This window comes from Nomascus leucogenys, chromosome 2, assembly GCF_006542625.1.
Source record: "Nomascus leucogenys isolate Asia chromosome 2, Asia_NLE_v1, whole genome shotgun sequence".
In the NCBI taxonomy this organism is placed as follows: Eukaryota; Metazoa; Chordata; class Mammalia; order Primates; family Hylobatidae; genus Nomascus; species Nomascus leucogenys.
This window is the reverse complement of record NC_044382.1, coordinates 52,539,913-52,557,145: the sequence shown is the minus strand read 5'-3', so window position 1 is coordinate 52,557,145 and position 17,233 is coordinate 52,539,913. Positions and strand designations below refer to the sequence as shown.

Below are 17,233 nucleotides of genomic sequence, written 5' to 3'. Positions count from 1 at the left end.
AGACTCTCGGACCCCACAGTCAGCACTGTTGCCTGGACCACTGTCATCTCCAGGTGACAGCCTCACTGGTCTCACTACCTGTCATCCCTTGGCCCACAGATCCATCCAGTGGCCCTGTGACACACACACCTGAGCCCCTGATGGTGTCACTCCCCCTTGGGATTCCCCTCCTCTTGCCCCAGCTACCTTAGAATTCAGTGGCTTCCGGTAATTCCCTGAGCAGTTACACCTTTTTCTCCCTTCACTCTGTGCTTGTGGGGCTTTTTCTGCCTAAAATGCCTTTATTCCCACCTCTCCCCCGGCTAGTGCATGCACACCTTTGAAAACTTGGGGCCCTGCTTCCTGGGGAGCCAGACAGCACCCCATGTTGCCCTGCATGGTAGCACCTACACACTACTATCATGTGGGTTATAACTGTCGTCAGGATTAGACCGTGAGCTCCCTAAGGGCACATCTCAGTGCATCACATCGACCTAGCCAGAGGGCCCCTTAAAAGGCACCAAGGTGATGAGACTGAAGTGAGGGGTGGAGGAAGCTGCAGAGAGGGACAGGCCAGAATCTGAAATGCTGAGGCCATCCTGAGGCCACAGTCATGTGTAGGTTCCCTGAAATATGGCCTGGCAAGGTCACTGGAGGGAGTGGGGTGGGCAGGTTCAGGTGGGAAAGGCAGGGTCCCCTTTCTGGCATCATCCGAGGCTGCTCCCTCCTTTGACAGGGTCACTTGGGTGCTCACTGGCCCCATGGCAAGCCATGGGGTCAGGACTTTTTTTTTTTCTTTGAGACAGCGTCTCGCTCTGTCACCCAGGCTGGAGTGCAGTGGCACAATCTTGGCTCACTGCAACCTTTGCTTCCCGGACTCAAGGATTACAAATGTGATTACAAATGTGAGCCACCATGCCTGGCCAAAATTTTTTTTTGTGGAGATAGGGTCTATGTTGCTCAGCTTGGTCTCAAACTCCTGACCTCAAGCAATCCTCCCTCCTTGACCTCCCAAAGTGCTGGGATTACAGGCATGAGTCAACACACCCAGCCAAGATAACTGAGCTTAACCTCCTCGCTTTATGTTTGGGATGGCAGAGGCCTGGAGAGAAGTGGCCTTGCATGAGACCACACCCTGGGATCTAGGAATCCCTGTCCTGAGTTGTGCAGGATCTGCCGACCTGGGGGCTCTCTGGCTAAGGCCGGACCCAAGAAGGCCTCTATATCTTTGTGCGGTCTCCAGGGCTGGAAGTGTGAGCAAGGCCAGCACTGATAAGGAAGAGCTGGTCCGGTCTTCTCACAGGTGAGGCAGGAATTAGAAATCGTGGGAGAACGAGTCTGCAATTCCTGAGGCCTATTACCCAATGGACTTGTCTAAGCAGGGTGAGTAGTAGGAACTGCAGAAAGGATCAAGTCCCTACTGCTCCTAGAAGCTCACTGTAAAGAGGAAATGCTACATGATTTAGGGATACATGTGTAGCTGGGCGTGGTGGTCTGTGTCTGTAGTCCCAGGTATTTGGGAGGCTGAAGCAGGAGGATCGCTTGAGCCCGGGAGTTCAAGACCAGCCTGGGCAACATTTTTCCCTGTCTCAAGAAGTAAAAATGATGCAGCCATAAAAAAAGAATGAAATCGTGTCCTTTGCAGCAACATGGAAACGGCTGAGACCATTATCCTAAGCAAATTAACACAGGAACAAGAAACCAAATAGCACACGTTCTCACAAGTGGGAGCTACACATTGTGTACATATGGACACAAAGATGGGAAACACAAACATGAGACTACAAGAGGGGACAGAGAGGGGGTGGGATGATTGTTGAAAAAACCTGTTGAGTACTGTGTTCACTACCTGGGTGATGAGACCAATCGTCCCCCAAACCTCAGCGTCACGCAGTATACCCATGTAACAAACTCGCACATGTACCCCCAAAATGTAAAGTAAAAGTTGAAATTATATATTCAAAACAAGTGGCCGGGTGCAGTGGTTCATGCCTGTAATCCTAGCACCTTGGGAGGCTGAGGAGGGGCAGATCACTTAGGCCAGAAGTTCAAGACCAGCCTGGACTATGTGGTAAAACCCCGTCTCTACTAAAAATACAAAAATTAGGCTGGGGGCAGTGGCTCATGCCTATAATCCCAGCACTTTGGGAGGCCGAGGTGGGCAGATCACGAGGTCAGGAGTTCGAAACCAGCCAGCCTGGCCAACATGGTGAAACCCCATCTCTACTAAAAATACAAAAAAATTAGCTGGGCAATGGTGGCATGTGCCTGTAATCCCAGCTACCTGGGAGGCTGAGGCAGGGGAATTGCTTGAACCAGGGGGGTGGAGGTTGCAGTGAGCCGAGATCGTGCCACTCCACTCCAGCCTAGGCAATGAAAGTGAAACTCCATCTCAAAAACAAACAAACAAACAAAAAAACCCAAAATTAGCCAGGTATGGTGGCTGCAGTCCCAGCTACTTGGGAGGCTGAGGCAAGAGAATCGCTTGAACCCGGGAGGCGGAGGTGGCTGTGAGCCAAGGTGATGCCACTGCACTCCGGCCTGGGTGACAGAGTGAGACTCTGTCAAGAGAAGAAATAAAGGATGGAGGGAGGGAGGGAAGGAAGGAAGGGAGGGAGGGAGGGAAGGAAAGAGAAGAAAGAGAGAAAAGAGAAAGAAAGAAAGAAGAAAGAAAAAGAGAAAAAGAAAGAGGAAAGAAAGAAAAGAAAAGAAAAAAGAGAAGAGAGGGAGGGAGGGAGGGAGGGAGGGATGGAGAGACATGCAACCTCAGTTCAACTGAGGACCAAGGCTGTGGAACCACAGGTTGGGAGGTGGCTACTTTGCTGAGGTCAGAAGTGGTGACCAGGAAGTCCTCCAGCTGACTCCTGAGAGAGAAAGGTGGTGCCTTCCAGGCAGAGGACATGCCAGGGACAAAGCCCTGCTAGTATGGAAGCTGCCACCTCTGCAGGAGGGCTCTTAGTGTGGCTGGAGAGGAGGGCATGGCCATATGGAAACCAGGTTGGGCAAGTCTGGGGGTGAGGAGGAGGGGTGTGGACAGGGAGGGATCTTGGCGTGACATTCAGGAGAGGCTGCTTGGCCAGCAGGGTGATGGGCAGAACAGGAAAGGAAGCGGCTGCCATCGTCTGTGTGGAAACAGTCCTGGATTTGGCTGGAGGTTGAAGAATAAGCGACAGGTATTTGGGAAGTTCTCTTCTGGTTGCTGTATCTGACGAGCAAAGCTAACTGCATTTTTACTGTCCTGGAAAAACTTTATTTTGACCTGAGGAAGAGCTGTTAACATCCTGAGATTTGGAAACAGGTCCTGGGAGATGCTACTGCCTTCTTCCAGGAGGGGGTGCTCCTGGACAAGTCTGGAACCAATGTGGGTTCACTCACCTGTGGAGACCAGAACCCTGTGGGCTCCCTTGGCCACAGGCATCTGGGCACATCTGTCTTCCCCATCCCCAGTGTGGGACTGACCAGCTCTGATGCCCAGGATAACTCGATGGTAAAGACGTCTGAGGGAAGGGGCCATGCAGCCCTCTGGCCACGAATCTAGGCTCTGGGGATTCCCTCAGATGAACCGGTGTCCTCATTAAAGTAGCTCTGCACTAAGCCCACTGCAGTACCCCCCACCCCAGCACATTCTGGGAAGCTGAGTGCCATTCTGGGTTGGCCACATGGCCCTTTCTTATGTGGGAGCATCTAAGTCGGGCTTGTGCTTTCCTGGTCAATTCCCACATTTCAGAGTGACCTCGACATCCTAGCAACACATGGGAGGACTGAGCTGAGCTAACTGTCCCAGGGACAAGGGGGTAGCCTCCCTCGGTGTCCTGCCTGGTGGTGGGTGCTGTCTGCACTTCACCTCCGCCAGGCCGAGGCTCCTGCCACAGGGAGGGGCAATGCCATGCCCTCAGGTCTGAAGATTCCCAAATGCTGGGAGGAAGTGTGGTTCAAGGTCAGGCTCTGTGGTTAGATGGTCCTGACCAGGCTCCCAGCTCCATCATGTACAATCTACAGGAGGCAAGTAGCTTTGCCCTCTGCCTGCATTTTATGATCTGAATGATGAGAATATTTACCGTCAGAGAGTGGTTTGGAGATTAAGTGAAATAATAACATACATGTTTGCCCTGAGGGTCAGCATGCAGTAGGCACACTCCAACCCTATCCCTTGTTATTCCCTCTCACAAGGACATCTGAATCCAGGAAATGACAGGAAAACAAGCCTAGTGACTTCTAGAAGAGGTGCCAAGAGGAAGAGGAAGCCCTCCCTGGGCTTTTCTGGCAAGGAGCCCAGGGCAGGGCAGAGAGCGGAAGGTTAGAGAAGGGAACAGAACTTGGTCCAGGCTGAACGATCCTGGCAGGCTGGTCAAAGAAGCAAAGGGGAGGGCATGTCCTTTCTCAACACCGCACCCCCCCCCTCCTCTCCCCCACCCCCCACCTCTGGCAGAGGTGGGTGGGCGGCTGGCCCTGTGCAGAGCAGTCAAGAGCATGGTGGGTGATTGGCCCTCGGGTCCAGCCACAGCTGCTCCATAGGGCACGCCTGGAGCTCTTCCTCCTCCTCCTCACCCTGTGCCACCTCCCTGAAACCACTACTCCCCGCCACCTCAAGGGCACTCCGGCAGCCAACACCGTGACATTAAGAACAGAACCCCTCCTGACCTCCAGCCCAGCGAGGCCCCAAACTCTCCCGCTATCTGCTGAGACGGCAGGCCCAGCAGCAGCCCATTAGGAAGTCCTGAGTCCTGTTCTCTGAGGAAATCTTTTCTTCGGAGGCTCCTGGGATTTGGCTATGAGGGAACAGGCAGGAGACGAGGGCTGGCAGGGGCAGCCGCCCATGTGGCACAGTTGGCGGTGATGACCCACGGCTGGCTCCGAGCTGCTGTGGAGCAATGAGTAAAGAGAAAAACCCCCTACCAGCCAGAAACAAGCCTTTCAGTATTAAAGAAACCCAACCTACCAAACAAAAACCACATGCCATGTCCTATTTTCTGAATTATTTATTAACATTTCTCAGATGTTCTAAAGCCCTCCCTTGCCTCCTCTCTGCCAAATCAGGGCCCTCTGTCCTACTTCAAAAGCCCAAGAGCTCACTTAATAAAGCAAACCCAAGTCCCCACCTGGGAAGGGCCTGGTCACATGGGAGGGCAGGTAAGGCTCCCTGAGGGACAGCCTGTTGCCCTCACTGTTCCTGAGATGCCCCAGCCCAAGAAGAAAACAAAACTTCTCATCATTTCTCCTCGGGCCTCAGCCGAGCTGGCCCCTGTTGTGCTTTCTCACCCCGTAAGGACTGCGGATCAGGCTGAAAGACTCACCAGGGTAAGCCTTTCCTGGTCCCACTCACTGGCATCGCCACGAGGAGGCCCAGCGGCGGCTCTGCCCTGTGCACGCCGTGATAACCTGGCAATAGGAACATTTGCTGCCCTGCAAGTCTGAGGAGCAGGTGAGCCACTGGAGGGGGCGATGTCCCAGGGCCACCTCTGGCTTCACCCAGACTCATTTAATGAAAGACACTGTCTCTGCTAGGGCCAAGCCCCTGTCATGTCTGGCTCCTGTTCCCCTCCCTGGTCCCTCTGCCCTGTGGCAAGGAGCCCAGGTGCAGGCTCATAGGTTGTTCCGCTGAAGTGCCTCACACAGGTTCTGGTTGGTGTCGGGCTCCTCTGTGAGCACCTCCACAGCCTCCCACTCCCCGGATCGGCTTGACCTCTTGATGGCATCCACCACGCTCTGCATGTACAGCCCATCCTCGAAGGAGGCGGCCATGGAGACAGGGGCATGGTCCCAGGTGCGGCAGTCGCCCTGCCCCTGGAAGGACTGGCGCAAGGCCTGCACCATGTAGACCATACCCTTCAGGTACAGCAGCGGGACGTCCTGGGGCCCCTGCTCAGGCAGCCCCGCGCCCACGGCCAGCGAGTCCCTCAACAGCAGCTCCTCTTGCGTGGCAGAGTTCTTCTGTCCATAGAGGTCGGCTCCTCGGGCGACGAGGCGTCCTGCAGAGCCTACCACCATGACTTCATGCACAAAGGCGCCCGGCATGTTGAAGTTGAGTGTCACTGTGCTACACACACCCCCACCCATGAGCATCTGGAAGAAACAGAAGTCATCGCTGGTGACGTGCCGGATGCCACGGATGGCAGCATTCTGCCTCACGAATGTCTTGAGCAGCCCGTGCACCTTCTCGGCTCTCCGGCCGGTCAGGTGGGTCAGCAGGTCCACAATGTAGGTCCCCATGGTGTGCAGGCCCCCGCCGCCCATGAGCTCATCACAGATCCAGCCATAGCTGGGGCTCAGCAGGCTGCCTGAGTAGATGCGGGCATCGCAGATCATCACCGCTCCCACGTAGTGCTCCGAGATCAGCTGCTTCATGCGCACAAAGGCAGGCAGGAAGCGCAGCACATTCCCTACCAGGCTCATGAGCTGCGGGTAGTAGCGCGAGGCTGTCACCATCCGGAAGGCATCCACCGATGTTGCTGCCTTCTCGCAAACCACATTCTTCCCAATACCTAACAATAGGACACAACAGGAAAACTCAAAGTTTCAAGGGGGAATCTCCAGCATGTCTGTCTGCCCTGAGGATTTTGGACTTGTTTGCCTTACAACTGCATGAACTAATTTTTTTTTTTCTTTTTTGTAGAGGTGGAGTCTTGCTATGCTGCCCAGGCTAGTCTCAAACTCCTGGCCTCAAGTAATCCTCCACCTTGGCCTCCTGAGTAAGTGGGACGACAGGTCTATACCACCACGCCTGGCTAATTTTAATTTTTTTTTTGTAGAGATGGGGTCTTCCTCTGTTGCCTAGGGTGGTCTAGAACTCCTGGGCCCAAGTGATCCTCCTGCCTTGGCCTCCCAAAGTGCTGAGATTACAGGTGTGAGCCACCATGCCTGGCCCCAATTTCTTCAAATAAATCTCTGTCTTAAACACCCTATTGGTTCTGTTTCTCTGGAGAACCCTGAATAACACCGGTGGGCTAGAGAGGTGGGCACACTTCATGGACGTGTCTCTATGTTGTCATGCATTTATTAGGTCATCAGCTTGGGGCAAGGGAATCTAACCTATTTTCCAGGGGATGGGCTAGTCATAACTCCTACTCTTAGTCACAACTCCAGAGAGGGCCCTAAGATTCCCTGCAGATTGTTCTCTGAAAACACTGGTCCAACAAGTTAGAGTGGCCCAACGCTAGAAAATGCTTGGCTCCGGCAGGAAGGGAAGGAAGTGAGAATACCCTTTTTACCCTCATACCCATTCTGGGTACACTGAAGCCAACACGCACCCAGAGCTAAACAAAGCTGGACAAAGCCCTGAGGAGAGTGCTAGAGGATGAGCAGCTGGAAACTGACGGGATGAATGCTGCTCCATGTTTCAAGATGAAAGCTCGTGAGGATATGAGCAGCCATGAGACACTAACACCTGCAGTGCTCCTGTGAGCTTCGTGTGGTTCAAGTCGAAGAAAATCCTGTGCTAATACTTTAAATAGAAAACTTAGAAAGCCCAAAAAGCAGTATGGACTAGACACATACATAAGTTTACAAGTCATAGTAAGCCAGGAAGGGTAAAGACACCCTGGCAAAAACCCACGAAAAAGCTCTCCAATGTGCAATTGCTTTTCGGAATAAAAGCCAGTCCTTACAAAGGCCCCACCCATAAGGTCTTCATATATGATCTGTGCACTCCTCCAAAATTTTCCTTTTTTAAAAAAAATATTGAGATACAGTCTCACTCTCTTGCCCAGGCTGGAGTGCAGTGGCATGATCTCGGATCACTGCAACTTCCACCTCCCAGGTTCAAGCTGTTCTCTTGCTACAGCCTCCTGAGTAGCTGGGATTACAGGTGCCCACCACCACGCCCGGCTAACTTTTGTATTTTTAGTGGAGACAGGGTTTCACCATGTTGGCCAGACTGGTCTCCAACTCCTGACCTCAGGTGATCCACCCGCCTTGGCCTCCCAAAGTGCTGGGATTAAGGCATGAGCTGCCATGTCTGGCCACTCCAAAATTTTGTTTTTGATCTCTTTGCCTCCTGTGGTCTCTCGGCTGCTCATCCTGCTCTAGGCACTGAATGTGAGATGGGGGCTGCTGTGCAGAAGGACTTGGGGACTGGGGAGAGGCAATGATCACAAAATGCTGAAGGACTGAGAAGGCAGGGCTGGGTTAGGAAACGAGACTGAAAGCATTACACAGAGCCTATATGCAATGTGGAAAACTGGATACCAAGTCTTGGCCTGGATTAATTCATGTGCTTACCCTTCTAGTTGAAGCCCATCTGGGCAATGTGTGCACCTGGGCTTCACCTCCACGGCCATCCAGGCTCCACTCTAGCACTCCACAGGTACTTCCTGGTTGGAGGGGCAGCCTTAGGCCTGGATGCCGGTGACCTGGGGCAACCGAGTCAAGAATGTGCCTTCTCTAGGTATGTGCATCTTCAGTAACCATGGTGCTCATCTTCCCTCAGGCCCCCAAACATTTTCTGAATGTTTTCAGATGAGGTAATGGTTAAGACATAGATTATTTCTGATGGCTCACTGCAGGGTGCAGCTTACCCTGATGGACCAATATGGATTCTGTTCACACAGGCTCAGGAGGGGCCAGCTTGCAGCAGAAACAATAGTAACTACAGACAATAAATCTTGCAACAAAAACTAAGAAAACTTTATAGAAATGGCCGATGTCTTGGCCGGGCATGGTGGCTCAGGCCTATAATCCCAGCACTTTGGGAGGCCAAGGTGGGTGGATCACCTGAGGTTGGGAGTTTGAGACCAGCCTAACTAGCAGGAAGAAACCCCGTCTCTACTAAAAATACAAAATTAGCTGGGCGTGGTGGCACATGCCTGTAATCCCAGCTACTCGGGAGGCCGAGGCAGGAAAATCACTTGAACCCGGGAGGTGGAGGTTGCGGTGAGCCGAGATCGCGCCATTGCACGCCAGCCTGGGCGACGAGAGCGAAACTCTGTGTCTCAAAAAAAAAAAAAGGCTGGGCGCGGTGGCTCACACTTGTAATCCTAGCACTTTGGGAGGCCGAGGCGGGTGGATCACGAGGTCAGGAGATCGAGACCACGGTGAAACCCCGTCTCTACTAAAACTACAAAAAATTAGCTGGGCGTGGTGGCGGGCGCCTGTAGTCCCAGCTACTCGGAGAGGCTGAGGCAGGCGAATGGCGTGAACGCGGTAGGCAGAGCTTGCAGTGAGCCGAGATTGCGCTACTGCACTCCAGCCTGGGTGACAGAGCGAGACTCCGTCTCAAAAAAAAAGAAAAAGAAAAAGAAATGGCCGATGTCCCACATGATGGATGGGCCCCAGGACAACTGACTAACCAGGAAGAGTCAATTACTGGTGCTGGACTCAAGCTTTGGAGCCAGAAATTCCTGTGCTCAAATCTTGGCTCTCTCACTTCATTGCTAGATGATCTGGGAAGTTTCTAAACTTCTCTGGGTTTTTGTTTACTACTATAACTGTAAAGCAGGATTTTACAGTTACAGGGAAGAAAGGAGGCCTAAGGCAACCAAAGCAGTATATGTAAAGTACCTGGCTCAGTACAGCTGTCAACAGTACATTTTATTACCATCACCAAGGGAGGGATTCAGCGTCATAAATACAGGGAAAAAAAGCCCATTGTGACTTGGATTTTAAGATGGCTGGGCGTGGTGGCTCACGCTTATAATCCCAGCACTTTGGGAGGCCAAGGTGGGAGGATCACTTGAGTTCAGGAGTTCAAAATCAGCCTGGGCAACACAGCAAGACCTAGTATCTATTTAAAAAATAAATAAAAAATAAGCCAGGCGTGGTGGCGTGTACCTGTAGCCCCAGCTACTTGGGAGGCTGAGGTAGGAGGATCCCTTGAGTCCAGGAGATCGGGGCTGCAGTTAGCTACGATCAAGCCACTGCGCTCCAGCATGGGTGACAGAATGAGACTTTGTCTCAAATAAATAAATAAATAAATAAATAAATAAATAAAAAAAAAGACTCACATAGAAACTACATTTTCCAGGTAAATAATTTCTTTTTTTTTTTTTTTTTTTTGAGACAGAGTTTTGCTCTTGTTGCCCAGGCTGGAGTGCAATGGTGGGATCTCAGCTCACTGCCACCTCTGCCTCCTGGGTTCAAGCAATTTTCCTGCCTCAGCCTCCTGAGGTAGCTGGGATTACAGGTGCCTGCCACCATGCCCAACTAATTTTTTTGTATTTTTAGTAGAGATGGGGTTTCACCATGTTGGCCAGGCTGGTCTTGAACTCCTGACCTTAGGTGATCCACCCACCTTGGCTGCCCAAAGTGCTGGGATTACAGGCGTGAGCCACCGTGTTGGTCCCAGGTAAATAATTTCTGTGTTCTGTATTTTGAAAATCTGATTTAGTTTATTCTGCCTTTTTTTAAGAGACAGGGTCTTGGCCAGGCGCGGAGGCTCACACCTGTAATCTCAGCACTTTGGGAGGCTGAGGCGGGTGGATGACAAGGTCAGGGGTTCGAGACCACCCTGACCAACATGATGAAACCCTATCTCTACTAAAAATGCAAAAATGAGCTGGGTGGGGTGGCGGGCGCCTGTAATCCCAGCTATTCAGGAGGCTGAGGCAGGATAATTGCTTGAACCCGGGAGGCGGAAGTTGTAGTAAGCCGAGATGGTGCCACTGCCCTCTAGCCTGGGCGACAGAGCGAGACTCCGTCTCAAAAAAAAAAAGAAAAAAAAGAGACAGGGTCTTGCTTTGTCACTTAGCTGGAGTGTAGTAGCGGGATTCTGGTTCACTGCAGTCTTGGTCTGGGCTCAAGCAGAGCCTTCCTCCCAGCTTTCCAAGTAGCAAGGACCATAGATGCGTGACAGCACGCCCAGCTGATTTTTAAACTTTTTGTAAATACAGGGTCTTGCTACGTTGCCCAGGCTGGTCTCAAACTCCTGGCCTCAGGTGATCCTCCTGCCTTGGCCTCCCAGAGTGCCAGGATAACAGTCATGAGCCACCGTGCCCAACCCATGTTGATTTTATAATGTCTTTTTAGAAAATCAAATTTTCAGGCTGGGTGAGGTGGCTCACAGGTGTGGCAGTGCACAGCTGTAGTCCCAGATACACAAGAGGCTAGGGTGGAAGAATCACTTGAGTCCAGGAGTTAGAGGCTGCAGTAAGCTATGATCGAGCCACTGTACTCCAGCCTGGATGACAGAGCAAGACTCTGTCTCAAAATATAAATAAAATCAAAATGAATACAGAGGAGTTGTTTTATCATACGTACTGTTTATTAGGCCTCCCCAAGAGTCAAGCCCAGCCTGGCCCCCTGGTAGCTCACATCCTGACCAAGCCCACAGGAGACAAATTGGTGCCTCTGGTCAACCCTTCCCCCTCCTCTCACTTCCTACCCCCACCTCTGCCACCCTGACCCTGAAGAACCCCACAGAGCACCTGTCACTTGTACTTATGGGCATCTTAGGTAGGCCTGAACTCCCAGGATTACAAACCTCAGTGCTGTAGCAAGGAACAAGGCATGTGGATCGGTAGTCTATGACATCATTCAATCTCTTCAATTTATTTATTTTTTTAATATATATTTTGTTATTATACTTTAAGTTCTAGGGTACATGTGCACAACATGCAGGTTACATATGTATACATGTGCCATGTTGGTGTGAATCTCTTCAATTTATGACACTTCAATCTCCTGCTCTTCTTTAATAAAAGAAGCTTTACAACATGTACTAGCAGGACAATAAAGAACGGCCAGCCAAGTGTCACATACCTGGGATAGGGTGGCCAGGCCCTTGCACGCAGCCCAGCAGGGAGAGTAGCCCCTGCTAGCACTACTGCTTCTGGAGGGTCTCCAGTGCTTCTCCACACTTGTGGGCCTTCCAGATTAGGGATAAGACAATCGCAGTTCTGGGGGTGAATTTTGCCATTTGGCTGCTGAACACCTATGGCTGACCAGGGAGGGATGTAATGAGGAAATGAGGTCTCAGACACCCCACCTGAGAGCTGCTGTTCTGGCCAACTCAGAAGCCTCCTGCTATAATGCCTCACTGTGGTGGCGACAGAGTGGATACTGCAGTGTGAGGCAGAGAGGAGGTGGGTTGAGAGGAAAAAGGACTTTTATGACTGCTAGGAGTTTGGTGGTAATAAAACTAGGATAAGGAATCCCGTTTCATGCCTCAAGAGGTGAGGAAAGAGGGAAAGACCTCTCTTCTTGAACCTGAAAAATAGTTTGTTTTTGTTTTTTTAGATGGGGTCTCGCTTTGTTACCCAGGCTGGAGTGCAGTGGTATAATCTTGGCTCACTGCAACCTCCACCTCCTGGGCTCAAGCTAACCTCCCACCTCAGCCACCCGAGTAGCTGGGACCACAGGTGCACGCCACTGTGCCCAGCTAATTTTTTGGATTTTTGGTAGAGATGGGGTTTCATCATGTTGCCGAGGCTGGTATTTAACTCCTGAGTTCAAGTGATCTGCCCGCCTTGGCCTCCCAAAGTGCTGGATTAGAGGTGTGAGGCATTGCGCCCAACCCTGAACAACAGCACTCTTAAACTTAGGGCCCAGTAGTATCAGTGTGGGACTACAAGGACATCTTGAGTTAAACGGGCTCCTGCGGGCTAGCTGTACAGAGTCTTTGGGTAGCCATGAAAGACATGTCTACCTGAGTTTATCTAGCTCTCCTGCCAGGAAGTCAAGGGAGAGATTAGAGAAGCTGAAATCTGCTGGGCACAGTGGCTCCCACCTACAATTCCAGCACTTTGGGGGGCCAAAGTAGGATGATTGCCTGAGGTTAGGAGTTGGAGACCAGCTTTAACAACATAGCGAGATCCTGTCTTTACAAAAATGTTTTCTTTTTTTGAGATGGAGTCTCGCTCTGTCACCCAGACTGGAGTGCAGTGGCGTGATCTCAGCTCACTGCAACCTCCATCTCCTGGGTTCAAGCAATTCTCCTGCCTCAGCCTCCTGAGTAGCTGGGACTATAGGCACGTGCCAACATGCCCAGCTAATTTTTGTATTTTTAGTATAGACAAGGTTTCACCAGGTTGGTCAGGCTGGTCTCAAACTCCAGACCTCGTGATCCACCCGCCTCGGCCTCCCAAAGTGCTAGGATTACATGCATGAGCCACCATGCCTGGCCTGCAAACTTAGTGTTTTTCTAATGAACCACAGAAGTGCCAAGAATTGGGCACAGAAGCCCACCTTTTAGTGACAGACTTAAGAAAACATTCAACTGTGGCAAAGATGCTGGGGCACCTTGCACTTAAAATACAATTTCCTGAACCACTTCTGAACTGAAGAATAAAATATATTAGGGCCCTTCCCCTCTCCCCTTTAAGAAATTCATGGGAAAGCTTTAAGGATGAAATTGGAGGTAGAAGATGAAGAACATAGGTCAGACCAAAGCAGAAAACAAGATGCCATAAAAAGAGCTGTGATATGAAAAGTATATCTCTGGAAGGTAAGTCCAATCATTAATTTTAGGAAAAACTACTAACGAGGGCAAGAAATGATCTCATGGCCTTAGAAGTAAGGTAAAAATATAAAGCTCTAGCAAGAGAGAAAAATTACAGCACGAAGACTTGGTAAAACGTAACCAAGGTGTCATTCCTTAATGTTCCTGGGCCTCAGTTTAATTCAAAATGATTGGATCAGTGGCTCTCAATCCTTCATGTCCACCAAAGTAACCTGCAAGGCTTGTTCAGACACAGATAGCTGGATCCCAGAGATTCAGTAGGTTTGGAGTAGGGCCTGAGAATTTAGATTTCTTTTTGTTTGTTTGTTTTTGAGACAGTCTTACTCTGTCACTCAAGCTGGAGTGCATGATTACTGCTCACTGCAGCCTCTATCTCCTGGGCTCAAGCAATCCTTCTGCCTCAGCCTCCCAAGTAGCTGGGACCACAGTCATGTGCCACCATGCCTGGCTAATTTTTAAACTTTTTTGTAGAGAGGGGATCCCACTATGTTGCCTAGCTGAGAATTCAGTTTCTAACAAGCTCCCAGGTGATGCTGCTGCTGGTGGAGCATACCAAGAACCAGAAAAAAAGCAAGCTTGTTGCCAAAGAACCCTGGGGTTTTCTCTTTCTTCCTGTACAGCTTGGAAATGGTCTCTGTGGGGAACCCTAAAATTCAGGAAGAGGACTGAGAGCCTCCAGAGCTCTGGCTCTGGACACACCTCACCTTTCCAGCACGCATTCAAGCCACAAGGGATGGCAAGGAGTCAAGTGACCATAGTGGCTTGCTTCCCCTTGAACCAACTTGCTGCTAAAGTGTTGACTTAGGTCTATTTCTGAATTCAATCTGGGAGCCACCATCTGACCTCCCAAGTATTTGGTGACCAATGAATGAATAACTCCAATGTCACACATCCTCAGAGAGAGCTCTCTGGAAGAAACAAACAATAAGGCCAAAACTTACTTGCTCCAAATTGACAACCAGACAGACTGAAGTTCTTTCTCACTTCAATGAACATTTATCCTTCCCCACCCACTGGGCCAGAGGTGACAGACACCTTCATATGACATTCCTCAGAATGAGGGAAGAGATAAGTAGCAGACCCTGAGGTTTGCCACCATGGCAGTGGTCAGGAAGAGTGGAGGACAACCTCATAGCACCAGTTCCTCGACCTAGAGATCTTTGGCTGCATCAAAGAGACACTTGGCTCCTATCACCTCACATAAAACAGTTACTCAGTCAAGTAAGTATATGCTAGTTGAATTGTGACTATGTCTTCTGTCATCTACCTTGTAATGTGTGTTATTTCTAGTTGCCTCAATTGGACTATAAAATCTGAAGGCACGGAGGGGTCCAATCTAACACAGCTTTGAATGTCCAAAATGACATCAGGACAGTGACTGGCACACAGGAGGCATTAAAAAAATAATTGAGGCCGGGTATGTTGGCTCATGCCTGTAATCTCAGCACTTTGGGAGGCCAAGGCAGGTGGATCACCTGAGGTCAAGAGTTCGAGACCAGCCTGGGCAACATGACAAAACCCCATCTGTACTAAAAATACAAAAATTAGCTGGGCATGGTGGCACATGCCTGTAGTCCCGGCTACTTGCAAAGCCGAGGCAGGAGTATCACTTGAACCTGGGAGGTGGAGGTTGCAATGAGCTGAGATTGCACCAATGCACACTCCAGCCTGGGCAACAGAGCGAGACTCCATTTAAAAAATAAAATAATAATAATAATTTAAAAAAAAATGCTGGGCATGGTGGCTCACACCTGTAACCCCAGCACTTTGGGAGGCTGAGGCAGATGGATCACCTGAGGTCAGGAGTTCAAGACCAGCCTGGTCAACGTGGTGAAACCTGTCTCTACTAAAAATACAAAAATTAGCTGGGTGTGGTGGCAGGCACTTGTAATCCAGCTACTTGGGAGGCTGAGGCAGGAGAATCACTTGAACCCCGGAGGCGAAGGTTGCAGTGAGCCGGGATTGCGCCATTGCACTCCAGCCTGGGCAACAAGAGCGAAACTCTGTCTCAAAATAAAATAAAAATTACTGGCTGAATGTTTACTGGTTTGTTTACTTAGTAAACTAGGTTCTGATTTATATTAGATAAAGAGAAGAAGTTGACTCCAGTTGACTGGAAAGAGAAGGCCAATGGGAACTGTAGGAGAACAGCTCAGCAGGCCATGCCCAGTCAGGGGCAGGAGGTTACCAAGCCCAAAACTTTCCAAGGGAGTGGAGATGTCACGTAAGCAGGCTGTCGACGGATCCTGTCAGGGAAGCCCAATGCTGGCAGAGCCTTCCTGTCCTCCGGCAATACAAGACTGCAGTTTGGCAGGAAGGGTGTGTGCTCACTATAGTCAAATGCTGACAAAACATGGGAAATGGTAGCCTTGCTACACAGCCTCTCCTTCCTGTGGTGCTGTGTGCCCCAGAAATGGGAGAACAAACACACTAGTCACAACCAATTCCCCGCCACCCAGGGCTCTGATCTCTAACTTCACAGAGGCAAACTTTACGTTGCCTGAGATGCAACCATCTCCAGCCCCTTGATGGCTGTCTCTTAGAGTATTTCCTTAATTTCTGTTCAGGGATTTATAGATGGGAGGTAGGTTAGGCTATGTCTTTTTTCATGCCTTCCCCAAGCACTGCTTCAGGGACAAGTGATGTCCCAGAGTTCTCCTCCCTGCAGATGCAAGCCCAGGAAGGAGAGCTCAGAGGAGAGGAGTGACCCTCAGAGGACTGCCCAGAGGGAGACATGATCTGCCCCTGCTGTGGCCTGCCGGGCGTACCTAGAGCCTTCACGGATATCTGCCGGGTGAGTGGAGGGGGGATGCTGATGCACACCAGATCCACATCTTGATGCAGCAAGATGTCATCAGTCCGGCTGGTGTAGAAGGCGATGTTCATCTCCTCAGCAAGCTGCTTCGCCTCCTCCTCAGTCTTCCCCCACAGGGCCTCAACAGTGAACCCTTCTGCCCTCAGCAGCGGGACCAGAACTCGGGCGGAGCTGCCAGTCCCAAATACGCCCACTCCTGGCAGCATCTTCATCCCGGCCTCTCTCTTTACCAACTCATCTCCTCACAAGAGCCTCCGGCATGGATATGATCTTCCAAATGTCCTGGTCAGACATGGCTCCTAGAATAGCAAGCATTACACTGGTTATTACTGGAGAGGACACTCAGCTGAGGCTACTTTCTTTTTTTTTGAGATGGAGTCTCTCGCTCTGTCACCCAGGCTGGAGTGCAGTGATGCGAAGGCTACTTTCAAATACAGAAGTAACAAGTTCTCTGCCAGAAAAGCACAAATGAGGGCCGGGCGCGGTGGCTCACACTTGTAATCCCAGCACTTTGGGAGGCCGAGGCGGGCGGATCACGAGGTCAGGAGATCGAGACCACGGTGAAACCCCGTCTCTACTAAAAATACAAAAAATTAGCCAGGCGTGGTGGCGGGCGCCTGTAGTCCCAGCTACTCAGAGAGGCTGAGGCAGGAGAATGGCGTGAACCCAGGAGGCGGAGCTTGCAGTGAGCCGAGATTGCGCCACTGCACTCCAGCCTGGGCAACAGAGCAAGACTCCGTCTCAAAAAAAGAAAAGCACAAATGAAATATGGCTCGAGGCCAGGCATGGTGGCTCATGCACGCTTGTAACCCCAGCATTTCAGGAGGCCGAGGTGGGAAGATCACTTGAGACCAGGAGTTTGAGAGTAGCCCGGGCAACATGGCGAGATGTCATCTCTATTAAAAAAAATACATTAAAAAATAGCTGGATGTGGTGGCATGCGCTTGTTGTAGTCCTAGCTACCTGGGACGCTGAGGTGAAACGATCACATGAACCTAGGAGTTCACAACTGTAGTGAGCTATGATTGTGCTACTGCACTCCAGCCTGG

General features: G+C 50.8%; 1 protein-coding gene across 2 annotated transcripts in view; it reads right to left on the bottom strand.

Annotated features, from left to right (window-relative positions):
- Positions 1–4,940: 4,940 nt before the first annotated feature.
- The window catches only part of GFOD2 (glucose-fructose oxidoreductase domain containing 2), a 53,785-nt gene continuing 41,492 nt past the window's right edge, over positions 4,941–17,233 (bottom strand). Inside the window, exons 1-3 of one of the 2 annotated variants that reach the window (XM_030795292.1) lie at positions 17,148–17,162; positions 16,138–16,483; positions 4,941–6,461 (exon numbers count right to left, since the gene is read on the bottom strand). In XM_030795292.1, coding sequence (XP_030651152.1) covers positions 5,563–6,461; positions 16,138–16,396 — 1,158 coding nt within the window. In that variant the 5' untranslated portion in view covers positions 16,397–16,483; positions 17,148–17,162 and the 3' untranslated portion in view covers positions 4,941–5,562. Of the gene's footprint in view, positions 6,462–16,137; positions 16,484–17,147; positions 17,163–17,233 lie in introns of those variants that run through there. The other variant, XM_030795288.1, reaches the window with a different exon arrangement.